The 17,245-nt window shown below is 32.4% G+C and overlaps 1 protein-coding gene across 1 annotated transcript; it reads left to right on the top strand.

Moving 5' to 3' along the window:
• The first annotated feature begins 7,231 nt into the window (after positions 1–7,231).
• On the top strand, positions 7,232–16,539 carry LOC139501189 (putative ferric-chelate reductase 1). The gene is made up of 5 exons (XM_071290180.1): positions 7,232–7,351; positions 10,724–10,941; positions 13,554–13,684; positions 15,460–15,554; positions 16,372–16,539. The coding sequence occupies exons 2-5, from the start codon at positions 10,746–10,748 to the stop codon at positions 16,523–16,525; spliced, it is 576 nt and encodes a 191-aa protein (XP_071146281.1). The 5' UTR covers positions 7,232–7,351; positions 10,724–10,745; the 3' UTR covers positions 16,526–16,539.
• Positions 16,540–17,245: the final 706 nt, after the last annotated feature.

Raw genomic sequence — 17,245 nt, 5'->3', positions numbered from 1 at the left:
ATCACGGATGTCATGCGGTTTAACGAGAGAAATGATCGTGAAAGATTATCTAACGGGGGTCAAGTATTGCGAGGCGATCGTGAAAGCTCTGGTAACGGATCGTGAAAGAAATTTAATCGAGAAGACATATGAAAGGTCAGCAAATAATCTTACAACAAAGTAAAACTGTCTGTCAAAATGGTTTATCATGTTTTTATGTGAGAAAATCCAGTTTTAAAAGTACATAGTTTTTTATAAAACAACAAAAGCCAGATTCCTTCTCGACATTTCAATGACATAAAATATGTAAACAAACATGAATTATTCTTCATTATATGATAATTTATATTTGTTATTGCTATTGAGAAAAAACGGGATTGGCCAAGATCCCCATTAAATTTAAGCATTTCAAAGTATTAATATTTTCAGAAACAAATTAGTATTTGTGAATTCGTGAGCATGTTATTTGAATAATAGTTGGCTGATTGTAGCATTGTAGGATGAAGGTTTTTATTGTCATGTGAAGTACTCACTTATCACGAGTTATAGGATAACTAAATTTTGTATATTTGATCCTATAATCTACGTGTCCGTTCATTTGACCTCGACTTGCCTGATTTCATTAATGAATATTTTGGTTTTTGGTCAAGTCCGTATCACGGATTCGTTAAGCTTGAGGATAACTGTCTGTTGTTATGATTGTAAGGTGTACATTTTCGACTTCTGCAAGGTTTCAAATAACATTGACCTCATTATCATGCATCATTTGGCAATGTTCGTTTTATGTTGTTTGGCCTTTAGCTTAAGTACATTTTACCTGTATGCTATAGCGCCACGGGATTTGGTGTATTGTGTACATGTCTGTCAGCATGTTTCATATATGACGTCAATTTTATTTAATATATTGAGTGATAGTAAATTGTCTATGTCTGGCTGTCGGTCAGGGTTCATATATCAATTTCGGCCTTATGTTCCAAATTAATTGCCCAAACATAACTTTAACATTTGTCAGTTTCTACGATACTGTAAGGATCGGAACACCTATATTTTGTGTACGGGATGCTTGGCATGGTACATCTGACCTTGACATAGAATTGTTGCACAAAATGTTGGTTATCGTTCAATCTCAAATTATTCAGAAAGATGATGTTTTTGCTATAAGTTTTTGTTTGATGGTTAACAGTTTGTTTTAAACGTTTCACACCAATATTATTGGTTAAATGATGGCGTTCTGTATGAATTTTACTAGACCAATTCTCAGAGCTGAATTTTTCACAATGATTTAGACACGTTTTTAGTTGTGTTTTTTATTTAACTTTCGAGGTACAGTGATCAATTAAAAAATGATAGCTTTAATGTTCATTCTTATCAAAATAGTAACAGGCTTTAACCAGTTGCAGGTATATCAAATAGTCAAAGAAATATTGATTTCTGATTAATAGTATTAAGTCTGGTCACGCATTATCTTTCACGATCAAAATAATGCGTTGCCTGATCTTTCACGATCAGAATTGATGAAAATTCACAAATTCAAGGTTTTCCTAAACAAATTAACGCTTTTAAGGGAATAGAATACTTTTGTTTTACTGCACTATCAGATACACCAAAGATTAAATTTCAAATATATCATTATATATTGAAATGTGACCACTTTAGGTACAAATGGCTTTTTTTTAAATTAATTCCATAGACATGCATTTTGCCCTTTGGGTTTTTTCGTAAAGTACTGCATTTTTTTTTTATCTTATTGCATAGTTATGTTAAGGAAATTGAACCATTTTGTCAAACATATTTTTTTGTTCGAATGTGTTCCGCGTTTTGAAAATTAAGCGATTTTTTTTCACAGATTCTGAACTAGAATTTACATTAAAATTCTTTCACGATCCGGTACCAGAGCTTTCACGATCGCCTTGCAATACTTGACCCCGTTAGATATTCTTTCACGATCTTTACTCTCGTTAAACCGAATGACCCCCGTGTATATGTTCAGTGTAAAATTTAAGCCGGTGTGGTGATCTCTCTCACAAATGGACATAAGGGTTTTTGGTTCCGTAAACGGTTAGACATGATAAATACTTGTATCATTGTAAAACAAATAGTAGCAGTATATTATTAGATCCCTCCAGTTTTTTCTTGGGGTCCGTGTTGCTTAATCTTCAGGTTTTTTCCCTCGGGTAACTTTCGACCTTCTTTTACACCAGTTATGTCAGCCAATGCTATGTGTATTTGTAACAGTTATTCGTTCATATTCATGACAATTGACGTTGAAAAAGGTTGTTATCAAAATAATATTATGAGATCATCTTTATCGGATAGTTTACTTTGGTCCATAACTTATATTTATCGATCGCACGTTGTCTTTAGCAGCAAAATAAAGGCAACAGTATAATACCGCTATTTGAAAGTCATAAATCGATTGAGAGAAAACAAATTCGGGTTATAAACTAAAACTGAGGTAAACACATCAAATATAAAGGAAAACAACGAAACAAAAGTAACATTAACGTGCAACAACAAAAAAACGACAATGCAACACACACAGAAACGAACTATAAGATAACAACTGCCATATTTCTTACTTGGTCCAGAACGTTTTAAGAAAAACAATACCAATGGCGTCAATTAAATTATCAATTGGAGTACAAATGACAGTATAACAGTTTACACGAATACTACACGCAATAATGCCAAAAAGACAAACCAAAGCCCAAAACACTAACAAATATTCCAAAACACGAGATGTCACAGTCGATTCTTAGGTGACCGATTAATATGATATAATGAGATTTTGATATACCTAGGATAACCCTTAGAGGTTGCATTTCTGAAAATATTGAACTCCTTTTACGGCTAAAAATGTACCACTTTTACGTTGAAGTTTTGAATTTTTTTTTAACCTAGAATTGAAAGTTCAAATGCACCACAATTTTTTTCAAAGGTCCAAATATAGGACTGTGCAGCATATTTTCAACGTTTATATGCCCTGAACTTCTCAGAGTTTAAACTAACACTAATAATCTTAACTACCACTACCTCGAATGAAAGGTTTTGAGAAACAGCTGTATTTTCCAAGTGCAACTTATAGAGGGAAAATGGTACTATTTATTCTGCAATAGGCGACAACACTACCATCATCTAAATTTAACACTTTTTTTCATAAAAACCTGGATAAAACAATTATGTGTATTGCAAGTACTTTGTTAGTCTGTTAAAAATAGTTATCAATAGTACCAGGATTATAATTTAGTACGCCAGACGCGCATTTCGTCTACTTAAGACTCATCACTGACGCTCATGTTAAAATATTTACAAAGCCAAACAAGTTCAAAGTTGAAGAGCATTGACGATCCAAAATTCCAAAAAGTTGTGCCAAATATGGCTAAGCTAAAAAAAACAATTGAAGCCAAATACAATCATGACCAACTTCTAACGGAGCTTGTTTGTGCTATCCATGCTCATCGTCATTTCACACCAAATTTATGAAATTTGGAAGTCTTTTCGAATAAGACTGTAGTAAATATATCAATAGGTTTCAACATTTATATTGTAAATATACACTCTACCGTTATTCATAGAAAATCAAAAAATATATTGCACCCTTAATTAAATCCAATCACAGTGCTTCTAAGTTGACTTCCTTCACAAAAGGCCAACATAGTGCTGGGAAAATGTAAGAGTACCGTTTTCCTAGATTTACGACTGCAGGTGACGATAAATAAGGAATTCTACAAAATACATAAAAACAACTGTTGTACAGATACATAAAGAAAGAAAAAGTATTGCTTTTATGACTTAAAAAAAATGCCTTGGATAAAAAAAAAAGGTCACATAAACAGACACATCGAATATCAATCCTTGTTTCGATTTAGTCAAAACAGAGTAATCGAACCCCTGGAGTATGATACTTCGATATTTATCCAGTCAAATTAGGAAGAAGATACATTTTTGTATGTAATACTATATAAATGCTATTGAAAAAGTGGCAGTAGCGACATTCGCATCAAAATATTACAATGTTACATTTATCCATTAGGAAGTTTAAAAATTCATATTCAAGGAAATGTTGAACAAATTATTTAGCCCCTAATATTTATATATACCTATAAACATAATGATTATTGCCATGAAAGATTTACATTCAATTTGGTTGTTTAATCTTACATGAGATAGATAATGGATTGTTGCCAGTGATAATTATTTCATAAATATCCAGACGAAGACATTATAAACAAAACATGTAATAGGTAGGCTCCGCAGAGGGTAAATTTAGTAAAAAATCTTACATTTACTTTATTGCTAATCTATGTATGAAATAACATTTATACCTGATTTACCTCTGCAAATAATTAGAAACTTTCATATATCGTTCATGAAATAACAAATGTAGCCCTATCTTTTGCAATAATAAACACATAGGGTCATGCGGCATTTTTGGCATTCACATGGCCTTGTTTACAAACAATGTAGATTCGCACTGCATTCCTATACTGACCCCGAAAACTTTTCAACCCTAGGACTGTAGTAAAAAAATTATACATTCAGCATCCTTATTTTTTTTTCAACTCTTGTTTTGATCCATCTACCAAACAATATTGATGAAAAAATTTATCTACCGATTAGAAGAGCACATGACTTCAGTTTTATACAGAAAGCTCTCCCCAAATGTGCGGTCCCTGATGACGTATTTTTATTTACTGAATTTTCCCCTATAAGGGACTGTTTCATTTTTTTTGTTATAAACATGTAATGTATCCAATTTTCAAGTTCCAGTTTCAATATATATACAACATTCATAAATGCTAAACTTGTAAAGATTGAGCAAAATCTATACTACAGTCCATCCTGCGGCCAATGTATATTTGGTACATAAAGTTTGACTGTTTTTAAAAGAACGATGTAAAATACCATGTTTAATAAATATGAATTGTTTTCTGTGTTTGCTTTGACCAGTATTGCCAGTACATCTAGAAACTAAAGTCCTGGTGTACTCTTAGTTAATTTTTTCCTTATATGGACGCATTTGATTAAATACCATGAAAAGACCACAAAAAAGACTTTTCAAAGGCGTTTTTAAGCAGTTTCATACCAAATAAAACAACAAATATGTTTCATTATACTGAATCTGTATTTTAATTACTAGTAGGGTTCACAAAATATCATTTACCCAAACACAGGGATGGGTTCTAAGCCAAAACTAGACTGCCAGAACGGAAGTAGAAAAAAGTGCCAAATATGAAAAAATAAAACTAGTTATGACCAAACTTTGCATTTGGAAAATTAAAGTAACAATTTAGAATATTTAAAAGCAATTATTTAACATAATAATCCAATTATAATGAGTAATGTAAAAATAAATGAATACCTTCATGCGGTCAGATTACTTGAGTGTTAAAATACTAAAAAAGTGCTTATTAAAACCACTTGTTTTACAACTAAACATGGGGAACACAGCTTAAAAAAACCACTATGTCAAAGGGAGCTAATCCATTTTTTTCATATGATTTTATACATTATGAGGAGAAATGTGTGCAAAATGTGATGTAAGTGGGGAGAATATTTATGCCTTTCATCGATATCATAACTCTCAAGTGTAAATTCTATTGATTCTCTCAATCTGGACACAAACACTGATTTTTATCAATATCATATACCCCATGCTTCCTCTCACAGTACACTAAGTGCATCCTGTTTAGCCGCAGTTAAAGATAGAAATTTGTGTAAAAAAACAACTTATAATAATTCCAAAATCCTTCCATTACATTAACATTTTACAGGAAATGAGTTTTGTAATTCTTGTGTGGACATGGACAAGTACACTAAAAGAGTGCATATTTTCCTATGGGGGTAAATTTCGTAAAAAGTATCTTTGACTTTAATGCTAATCTATGTATCGAATTAAATTTATACCTGATTTACATTTACAAATTAGAAACTTTCATATATCATTCACGAAAGTACAAATGTAGCCCTATCTTTTGCAACAATGAACACATAGGGTCATGCGGCATTTTTGGGTATTCACATGGCATTGTTTACAAACAATGTAGATTCCTATACTGACCCCAAAAACTTTTCAACCCTGTAGTTAAACAAATAGTACATTCAGCATCCCTATTTACCAAAAAATATTGATGACAAACATTATCTTCCAATAAGAAGAGAACATGACTTCAGTTTTATACAGAAAGCTCTCCCCCAAATGGGCGATCCCTGATGACGTGTATTTATTTACTAAATAAACCCCTGCATGAAATACTAAAAAATATAACACCAGGGTACTCGATATCACAAACTAGTTGGAACATTTACTAAATTTTATCTTCGGTACATCATTTGTAGATGTCAATCAACATGCAGACATCTTATACGTTCAGGTATTTCAAATCCCATTTTTACAGAATAAACACAAAAATGTCGGCATTCACCTCAAAAGCTAACAAAACATTTTATGGCGACCAACCGGTAAGATGGACGGTTTATGTTGACTACCACTGGAAATGAGAGTAATCTAGATAGCGGAAGAAACATTGACTTGCAGCGAAGGAACATGCAGATTTCGTGGTACTTTTCCTTTATGAGGCATCGAATTTAACGTGATCATTACGTTCGGACCTATAAATCAGACACAAAAACCACAGAATGAGTTGCGCTGCCGGAGTGGTCCAAGATTAAACTTATTTCTATAATCAAGTCAAAACATTGGGGTTCATTAAAATTTGAAGAAGAGATTCTGGCAATATGATATAATTGATTTTTGTTTTAAACTTACAAAATTTAGACTATCCATCAGATTTGCAGTTTTGTGTGGTCTTCTATTTTGTTAGGCATGAAGCTAAGATACATACTATTGTTAAACGCTCAAAACAAATATATGAAGCAGGTGAAATGTGGTATTCAAATAAAAGATTTGAAAACTGTATAAAAACGGTCTTTTTGTGAGAGAATTGATCCTACAGATGTATCAATTCATTCTCAAGAATGTGGTTCTTCAACAGTATCATCTGTTTAAAGATTCATATACATGACAAAAACATACAAGAATATTATTTTCACCATACATTGCACAAATTGTTTGCTTTTTCAAATGCTCTCCATGACTGATTACCATAATGTCTAACAATAGAGCAGGTTAAATTTCGAAATATTATATCGGAGTGTAAAGTCGGTAATATGAAAATAGTCTATTGTGAAGGATGACACTAAAATAAACGATGTATTATTAAATTACAGTGTTGCATGTTGTATACAATGTGTTTTATATATGCGGAAGAAGTCTGTATTACGTAGTAAAAAAAGTATCTAGTCATTGTACACGCACACACTCATATATTATCTATTTGTTTATGCTATTCTAGTGAAAATCAAGAACACGGTAAGACCTTTAACTTAAATATAAGTGATTTTCGACGGAGAACATTTTTGATAAAATTTCACATGGTTTATTGCTCTGTTTGATAAAAATTACATAACCTTTTATGCTAAGAATGTTTTAACTGGATTTTAAAATTAGACTCGAGCGAGTGTACATGTACCTTCAGCAGACCGTTTAAGCAATAAAGGCACCAGTAGTATACCGCTGTTCGAAACTCATAAAATACAAACTAAAACTGGGGGAAATTCAATTTTACCTGGATTTTCTCCCTTTTTCTTCGCGATGCAAAGCGGCTCGAATAAAGGATACAGCGCCAATGATGGTCAGCGTGTCTTTTCCGAACTGTTATTTCGTTAACTTGAATTTCAAAGATATTTGTTTTCCGTGTTGGTTTTAGGACAAAGCTGAGTATATTAGTATGACACTAACAAATAATACAAATTGATTGGGTACGCCATCAAATGCATAATGAGTCCTCATTCGAGGCTCTGTCTTATCATTGTTCAGTAGAATAACAATTTTTATGCACCAATTGCGCATTTCGACATTAATGTATTTGTACCTTTTCGATTTAAGAGGGTGTGCATATATTTGGTGATCGCTTTTTGTACAATCATTACAACAATAGTTACTACTTAGCCTTAACTCAAGTAAATACAATCTCTGAATTCATGCATTAATATACCATCCCTATGACTGAAATGTAATCATTTTTAATATCTAAAGAATGTCTATTTAAATGTTGTTTGTTTAAACATCACTGCACTGCAGGTACTTTTTTGTGTATATACTACAAATAATCTCGGTGGCCCTCGTCAATGAAAATAGAGGTGTGTTAGTCATTCACATATATTCCAAGCTATAAAATGTTTTGATACTTGCATTGATTTACTTAAATCGAGAAAAAGATGTATACAGAGTAGTTTATGATAAACGCATCATAGAAACCAGTTTTGAAATTTGGTATAAATATGAACGATATGGATAGAGCACTTTATGCATGAACTGATGAACGGAGGAACCAAATAAAAAACGATGACCTCATACACTTCGGATTAACAAATTAACAGTAAACGGAACTGTTTTCATTTTTGGCGCCACTGAGAGGTCTTTTAAAGACAAAATATGTTGGTAACTCTTATGATATAAACAGCCTATTGTTATAGCAATGAGAAATTTTACCATATCCTATGAAATATTTTTATTGATATTTTTTTAAAATACCTGAAACTGCTTGTGAGTTTTTAGCAGATTTTGATATCGTCTTAGATTTAGGATATTAGGTCATTGTTTGAACTATGTCCAATGCACGATGTTTTGTCGATATTGTCAACATCGCAATGTCAACTTTATAGTGTCGTTATTGTGTTTACATTGTATCCTATCAATATGTTCTATACCTTTCTGTTTACATCGTTCACATCGCATACATCGTAATGTTTACAATATCGTGTCAACATCGTGTTTATATAGTGTATGTAGAGTCTATACCTTTCTGTTTACATCGTTCACATCGTGTACATCGCAATGTTAACAATATCATGTCAACATCGTATTTATATTGTATATATAAAGTCTATACCTTTCTGTTTACATTGTTCACATCGTATACATCGCGATGTTGACAATATTGTGTCAACATCGTGTTTATATTGTATATATAGAGTCTATACTTTTCTGTTTACATCGTTCACATCGCCTACATCGCAATGTTAACAATATCGTGTCAACATTGTGTTAAGATTGTATATATAGAGTCTATATCTTTCTGTTTACATCGTTCACATCGTATACATCGCGATGTTGACAACATCGTTTCAACATCGTGTTTATATTGTATATATAGAGTCTATACCTTTATGTTTACATCGTTCACATCGTATACATCACGATGTTGACAATATCGTGTCAACATCGTGTTTATATTGTATATATACATATAAAGTCTATACCTTTCTGTTTACATCGTTCACATCGTATACATCACGATGTTGACAATATTGTGTCAACATTGTGTTTATATTGTATATATAGAGTCTATACCTCTCTGTTTACATCGTTCACATCGTATACATTTTTTTAATAAGTTAAGCAGTTAGTTATATAGTTTAAATTATTTTCCACTTGTCATGTCGCCGTCTTTTATTGTTAACTATGCGATATATACTTTGCTCAATGTTAAAGGCCATACGGTTATCTATAAATGTGCCATTTAGTATGTATGATCTGGAAATATTTGCAATCATACCACCTCTCCTTTTTAAATATACCTTTCTGTTTAAATTGTTCACATAGCAATGTAACAATATTGTGTCAAAATCGTGTTTATATTTTAGATTGAGTCTATGGTACGTATATACACGCTAACCTAACTGCGTTTGTTTGCACCTGTCCTTAGTCAGGAATCTGTTGTTCAGTAGTTGTCGTTTGTTGAATTGTTTATACGTGTTTCTGGTTTCCTGTTTTTTACATGTATTAGACCGTTATTTTTCCTGTTTAAATAGTTTTACACTAGTGTTTTTGTGCCTTTTATAGATACTTGATAAAAACCAAAAGTCCGTGTTAATGACAATACTTTGACCTATAGTGGTTTACTTATAAAACGTGTAACTCAAATAAACAGTTGTCTCAATTGAACTTATACCGCATCTTTTTATATGTATACATCACTATGTTAACGATGTCAACGATGTAAACAATATATAAGAGTTCAAACAATGTTAACGCAGTTGACACGATATCGGTTTAACATTATGTACATCGCGATGTTAACGATGTCAACGATGTAAACAATATATAAGAGTTCAAACAACGTCAACGATGTTAAAACAACATCGTATTAACATTGTAAACATCGCGATGTTAACGATGTCAACGATGTCAACAATATATAAAAGTTCAAACAATGTCAACGATGTTGTCACGACATCGTGTTTACATTGTATATATCGCAATGTTAACGATGTCAACGATGTAAACAATATATAAGGGTTCAAACAAAGTAAACGATGTTGACACGACATCGTGTTAACATTGTAAACATCACGATGTTAACGATGTAAACGATGTAAACAATATATAAGGGTTCAAACAATGTAAACGATGTTGACACAACATCGTTTTAACATTGTATACATCGCGATGTCAACGATGTAAGCATTATATAAGGGTTCAAACAATGTATACAATGTTGACACGATATAGTGTTAACATTGTAGATATCGCGATGTCGACAATATTGAATGAACATCCTGCACTGGACATGAATGCATTGTTTCTGTCTCATGTTTCATTTAATAATTCCTATCTTTTTTTTTCTATACTACTCATACGAAACTGCTGTACAACATCTTAAAACACTTTCTTTTACAGAACATATATTAACAGCAGTACAATGGAAGTATTAAGCCGTCACCTTTTCTTACTGTTCTCATGTTGCTACTTTGTATATGGAACATCAAAGGGTGCTTTGAAAGACTCCTGTGATAGTATGGTTCCTGTACATTCGGTTCAAGCTCAGAACATTAATACAGCCCCATTCGAAGTAACTTTAGATAAGACTAGCTACAATGGAAGTGATGTAATTGCAGGTATTTGATCTACAAAGAAAATTAATTTAAATAGTCATGTTAAATTACATTTAAAAAACATCAATCTATAACAAATATATGACTATTTGTGTCGAATAATTTGATTTTAAACATATTTTATTCATTAAGATATGAAAAGGATTGAGCAACAGGCACAGCCTATAAAAGCTCTCTCCATATTACATGTACAAGGTATAATTCAATCACAACAACTGTATTTAAAATAATGCAATATAGTGGAACATGCATGCTACTTGTGAGCACACACGAGCAAATATATGTTAACAGTGTTACTTACTAAATGCAAAATATATTTAAATATATAGGCAATTAATCATCAGTTATTTAAAGTACCTTGAAACATGCAAATATCCTTTATAAGTCATTAGAAATATATATATGGCTTGAAAGAGACACTAAGCTTGCTTAGTGGAATAAATGAATTAATGTTGGAGTAGAAAAAAAATAAAAAATAAAAATAGATGAAACAAAAATTAAAGTAAGTTTCAAACAAAACGTTGAGTGTCACTGATATATTTCTGAACAGATTTAAAAATAGCAATATTCATATCATATGAAAATAATCTGTTTCCAAAAAGTAGTAATTCAATATTTATGTCAACATTATCAACAATGGAGTAAATGGAATCAAGAAGGATCTGTCTTACATCATTATACTTAGGGCAAATAAAAAAGAAATGTTGGTTATCCTCAACAGGTTGGTTACAGTTTGTGCAAAAAGTGTTCTCGGATAAGAACTGATTAAACAAATGAGATTTAAGGTTGCTAGCATTATTTCTGAGTTGACAATGACTTATATTTAGTTTCCTTATCCCATAGTTGAAAGGTTTAAATATATCATCAGTCCTATAAAACTTATCTAGTCCACTTCTAAATATACCCAAACTTGGTGATTTTTGTAAACTCAAAGGAAGACTATTCCAAAGTCTTATAGTGGAAGGAATGAAACTATTAAAATAAGAGCTAGTTCTAGCAAGAGGCGGGTGAAAAGTGTTATTTTCATTCCTCAAAGTATAAGGGGTTTGTCTGGGAAGATATGGCTGAACTAACTCATATAAGTATGCAGGTGTCATCCCATTTAATATTTTGTAGAATAGTATAAGCTTATGTTTATTACGTCTATTCTCCAGAGTTTCTAAACCTAATTCAATATAAAGTTTTTGTCTGGAGGAATTTCGTCGTAATCCTGTAATAATTCTAGCAGCTTCTATCTGAATATTTTCAAGAAGCTCAGTCTCATGCTGGGAGCAATTGCCCCAAATAACATCACCATATTCTAATATAGGTCTAATAAAAGCATAATAAATACGTATAAGTGAACTCCTATCTAATAAGTGTTTAACTTGACGAAGCACAGAAAGACGAGAGCATGCATTTTTATAAATAATATCAATATGCGTGTGCCATGAAGCTGATGACTGAAATGTTATCCCAAGATGACAGTGAATATTTATTTTCTCAACCTCTTCACCATTTATCCCAAAAAATACAGGTGGATGCTCCCGTTCCCTTCTAGTAAATACAATATTTTTAGTTTTCTTAGAATTAAATTGAACAGCCCATGATTTTGCCCAATTTGAGATAACATCCAAGTCATCAGTCAAAGAAGCAGCCGCTACAGCATGATCATCATCTACTATGACAAATAAAGAGGTGTCATCTGCAAAAAGTCTAATATCATTAGCAATGTACTATATCATTTATATAAATAAGAAACAGAAAGGGTCCCAAAACTGATCCCTGGGGGACACCTGCATGTATACTTCTTAGAGTTGACGAAAAGCCTTCTGAAACTACCTTTTGTTGACGATCCGAAAGATAACTTTCTATCCAAGATAAAAGCTGGTCATTTAAGCCAGATTGTTTAAGTTTAAATAAAAGTCCTTTATGCCAAACTTTATCGAAAGCTCTAGATACATCACAAAATACAAACCTTACATCCCTACCACTATCCATATTACTAATAATTTTATGATATATTTCAATTAACTGATTAACAGTAGAATCACCTGGTTGGAATCCAGATTGAAACTTTGACAAAAGGTTATTACTCCTCATATAATTATACAAATGTTTAAATAAAACTTTTTCCATAATCTTACAAACAATACTAGTAACAGATATTGGACGATAGTTTAGAGCTGAATGTGGGCTACCTTTCCCTTTAAAAATAGGATTAACATGTGCAATTTTCCATAACAGTGGAACCTGTTTAACTGATAGAGACATATTAAATAACTTAGTTAATGGTTTAGAAATAAAGCTAGCAACCTCTTTTAAAATTCTAGGACTGATACTATCAGGTCCAGCTGGTTTATTAACATTCAAAATTTTTAACTGGTCTAAAATTTCTTTCTCAGTGATGACAAATTTGTTTAAATGACATGGAGGAGGCTCATTATTATCAGGAATTTCTGGTTCTATATCAATATTAGCTATATCAGCAAAATGATTGTTCAGGATCTCTGATTTGTCCAATGGATGAATAAAATTTTTTATGTTGAACTCTTAAGAATGTAGTAATCGCATGTAAATTATAGAGAGTCATTTATGGTTTTGTTTTAATCAATTATAATTGTCTTCTTTCTTAGTAACCTTAGTGCAAACCTCAACAAACCAGTTTAAAGGATTTTTAATTCAAGCCAGAAATCAGGATGGAACAAAAATTCCAGGCTTTGAACTGATACAGAATTCTACCTTCCTGCAATGTTCTAATAATCTAGTAAGTGGGGTGTTTGCTCATTGTTACTGTGTGTGTTGTTTTGTGACCTATAGTTCTTTCACGTGGTGTTGTCATTTTAGTTATATTGTTTAACATTGCCAAATAAGACGAAGGTTTGGCTAGCCATGTTACCATGACAAAATCACGAAATGTCTTAAAATATCCTGTAACAAGCCAGGAACATGGCTGTTGTTATCAAATAGTCAGATGCTATGTATGTTGGCATTTGTTTTTATTGCACTTCAGTGTTTCTGTTGTTTTGTTATTTTCCTCTTATAGTGATGTGTTTCTGTCGGTTTAAGTTTACTATCCGGATTTGTTTTTTCTCTTTCGATTGCTTGCTTTTGAACACCGATTTATTAATTACTGTTGCCCTTCTTTATTCAATGTCATACTGTGGTCTATATTATCGACGTAATTAAGACTAAAGTGTATGGTTGTCTCGTTGGCAATCATATCCTATCTCCTATAAAACCAGGTTCAATCCACCATTTTCTAATTTTGAAAATGCCTGTACCAAGTCAGGAATATGGCAGTTCTTGTCCTTTCGTTTTTGATGTGTTTTGTAATTTTATTTTGCCTTGTGTTTATGGACTTTCCGATTAGATTTTCCTCTGAGTTCAGTATTTTTGTGATTTTACTTTTAAATTATAAAAATGGTATATATTCGTTTATGGCATGGGCCCATTCTTTTACTTTAAGGTGGTACCCAACACTGTGACTAAAATTAATTTGGCTTGTTTAATTTTCACAAAATGTTTACTTTGACCCATTGACTAAAATGTAAAAATTTCTAAAATTTGAACCAACAACTCTATCACAGAGTGATCTCCCTGTAGTGTTATGTACCACCTTAAGGAAATTATGCAGTCATGTTTATGTTTACATGTCACTTTCTTCGATCAACTTTTCAGGTCAATGTCTAAATGTTTATGATGATATAGTATTATTCCAACTGATATTACAGATTTGTACACATGAATATAGATCGATTTTATGATTTTGATTAAATGGAGATAAGTTAGGATTTGATGTGTCATATCGTATAAACAAAGGATGTGTTTTTCAAACAAGTCTATGTAATTATATTACGTTATTCGTGAAAATTCAAACTTTTATCAGTAGAAATAAATTACAGACAGAAGTACATCAAGAACAGAAAATAGTTAAACGGTATTTTACCACTGCCATATACGCGGGAGCTAGCCAAAAAGTCAGGTTCAATACTCCAATTGTTTCTTATAATGTCCTGAACAAAGTCAGGAATATGGTAGTCGAATATTTTGTTTGCGTTTTTTTTTTTATGCAGTTCAGTGTTTCTGTTGTTCCGTTGTTTTCCTCTTATAGTTTATTTACTTCCCTCGGTTGTTGTTTGAAACCCGGGTTTGTCTTTGCTTAATCGATTTGTAACTATTGAACAGCGGTATATTACTGTTGACTTTATATTGTATATGCATTTGTTATTATAACAATCACAAAATACATCTTAATGATTTTCATTGCCATATTGAGGCCAGTTTTAATCAAAATTGCAGCTGCAGTTTAACATGTTTATATGAGGATTGAAAATTTTGAGTGTCTTAAAGTACACAAAAGAAAAAATATATAATTTCACCTAGTTTCTTTTCAATCACAGAAACGGCAGAAATTCTAAGAGCATGATCTACTATGTCAATTTTACATTCTTTTCCTAAATTGATTTATTGTATCGGTCCATATTTTCTGCTCCGAATGATGTCCAAAGGATAATAAAATATTTCATTTTCATATTTTAGAATGATGCCGTTACACACACAGAACCTTCTCCAAAAGACAGTGTTACTTTTAACTTCACTGCTCCGGTCACATCTAGAGGGAATATAACAATTTTGTAAGCATTTAATTAGTAATATAAATAATAAGATCTGGGAATTACAACAATAAGAAATACGTCAATTAACGCATTATAACTAGAGAAAATACTTCTAGGGGTCAATACATTACTTTTGACAACAACAACCAAATGTCTGTTAGTTGATGTGTTTCCCACTCTATCAGTTTGTAATCAGGATTTGTTTTCTCTCATGCAATCGATTTATGACTTTCAAACAGCGGTATACTACTGTTGCTTTTATATACCTCTTCATTGGCGCTAAATCGTTTCAAAATCTTCAAACTCATATGTCGAAAAAAAGCAGAAAACGTCTACAAAAGAAAAGGACTTCTTATAGACAAACAATTGTACACAAAAATAAACTGAAGACTGAGCAACATGAACCCTATCAAAAACTAAGTGTGATCTCAGGTGATCATGAATAGAAGGCAGATCCTACTCCAGATGTGGCACTCGTTGTGTTTTTCGTGTACTTACAAACACGTTAAAAGGTCTAATTCGGTATGTCACATGGTCAACTGATATTATGTTTTGATAATTTTCATTTCGAGCAGAAGAATAACAAACAAAACAAATAGGGTGTAAAATCATATTTCAGAAATGGCGCCTATCTTTATAATATTGTTATCACAAAAGGCACACAAAGAGATATTTGACTCTTTTGTTTAACTTAAAGTTTCTTAGCATTTTATTGTTTTACCATATGCGATCTTAGCAAAACAAACATTTCGAAAAATTCCTTATCGAAAACGTACTGAGAAAATACTATACCAACAGATATTAGAATATATGATTTTTGTATCTCTGATTTCAGCGCGACAGCTGTGGAAAACAAAGACACTTTTTGGGTGAAGATTCAGTCGGAAACTATTGTTGACATGGCACCTACCGGTGCTTCTCCTGCGATCTTACCAAATGTTGTAGCAGTTATTGTTGCTGGTGTCTGTTTAAATCTTTCCAAGTATTAACAATTGACATTCAATGTGTAGTATGGTGTAAGCGTCGAGGTATCTTACACACATCATAATACCGCAGTCTCACTAGGCCACAATCGCACTACGATCTGTGAAAAAAATGCAAATTTTAATGATCGTAGTGCAATCGTGTAGATCGCAGTAAGGTCGTATCACGGTCGTGGTGAGGTCTACAAGATCGTGATGAGCGTGGCCAACTTTGAACATGTTCAAAACAATCGTGGTGCGGTCGTTATTACGACCTCACTACGACCATCACGTTCTCACCGCGACCAAACTACGCTTCCACTTCGACTTTACCACGTTTCCACTACGCTGTTCAAGACCATAGTACGATTCTAACACGCCCTTGCCGTCCTCATCACGCTCTTCTTACGACCTGACTACGTTCATACTACGACCATTATTCTCATTGTCATTTTCACATAAAATATATTATATATCTCCAGGTTTGTTTGTCTGTATGAAGTTCTTGTCCATTTTCTCTAACGACTCAACCATGCTTCTCGTTTATATAGATTATATCGTTAGTTTTCCCGTTTGAATGGTTATACACTAGACGTTATTTTCGGGGCCCTTTATAGTTTGCTGTTCGGTGTGAGCCAATGCTCCGTGTTGAAGGCCGTTCCTTGGCCTATAATGGTTTATAAATTGTTACTTGAAAGGAGAGTTGTCTCATTGACACTCATACCACATCTCCCTATATCTATTTAG

The sequence above is a fragment of the Mytilus edulis genome, chromosome 13, assembly GCF_963676685.1.
Source record: "Mytilus edulis chromosome 13, xbMytEdul2.2, whole genome shotgun sequence".
NCBI lineage: Eukaryota > Metazoa > Mollusca > Bivalvia > Mytilida > Mytilidae > Mytilus > Mytilus edulis.
This window is presented reverse-complemented; position numbering and strand designations above follow the sequence as displayed.

What these genes read in the sequence shown, in the direction of transcription:
- LOC139501189 (XM_071290180.1), top strand. Translation starts at nt 10,746, where the DNA reads ATGGAAGTATTAAGCCGTCACCTTTTCTTACTGTTCTCATGTTGCTAC. An exon ending in TGGAAGTGATGTAATTGCAG is followed by an intron (nt 10,942 to 13,553) that starts GTATTTGATCTA and finishes CTTCTTTCTTAG; the next exon opens with TAACCTTAGTGCAAACCTCA. An exon ending in AGAGGGAATATAACAATTTT is followed by an intron (nt 15,555 to 16,371) that starts GTAAGCATTTAA and finishes CTCTGATTTCAG; the next exon opens with CGCGACAGCTGTGGAAAACA.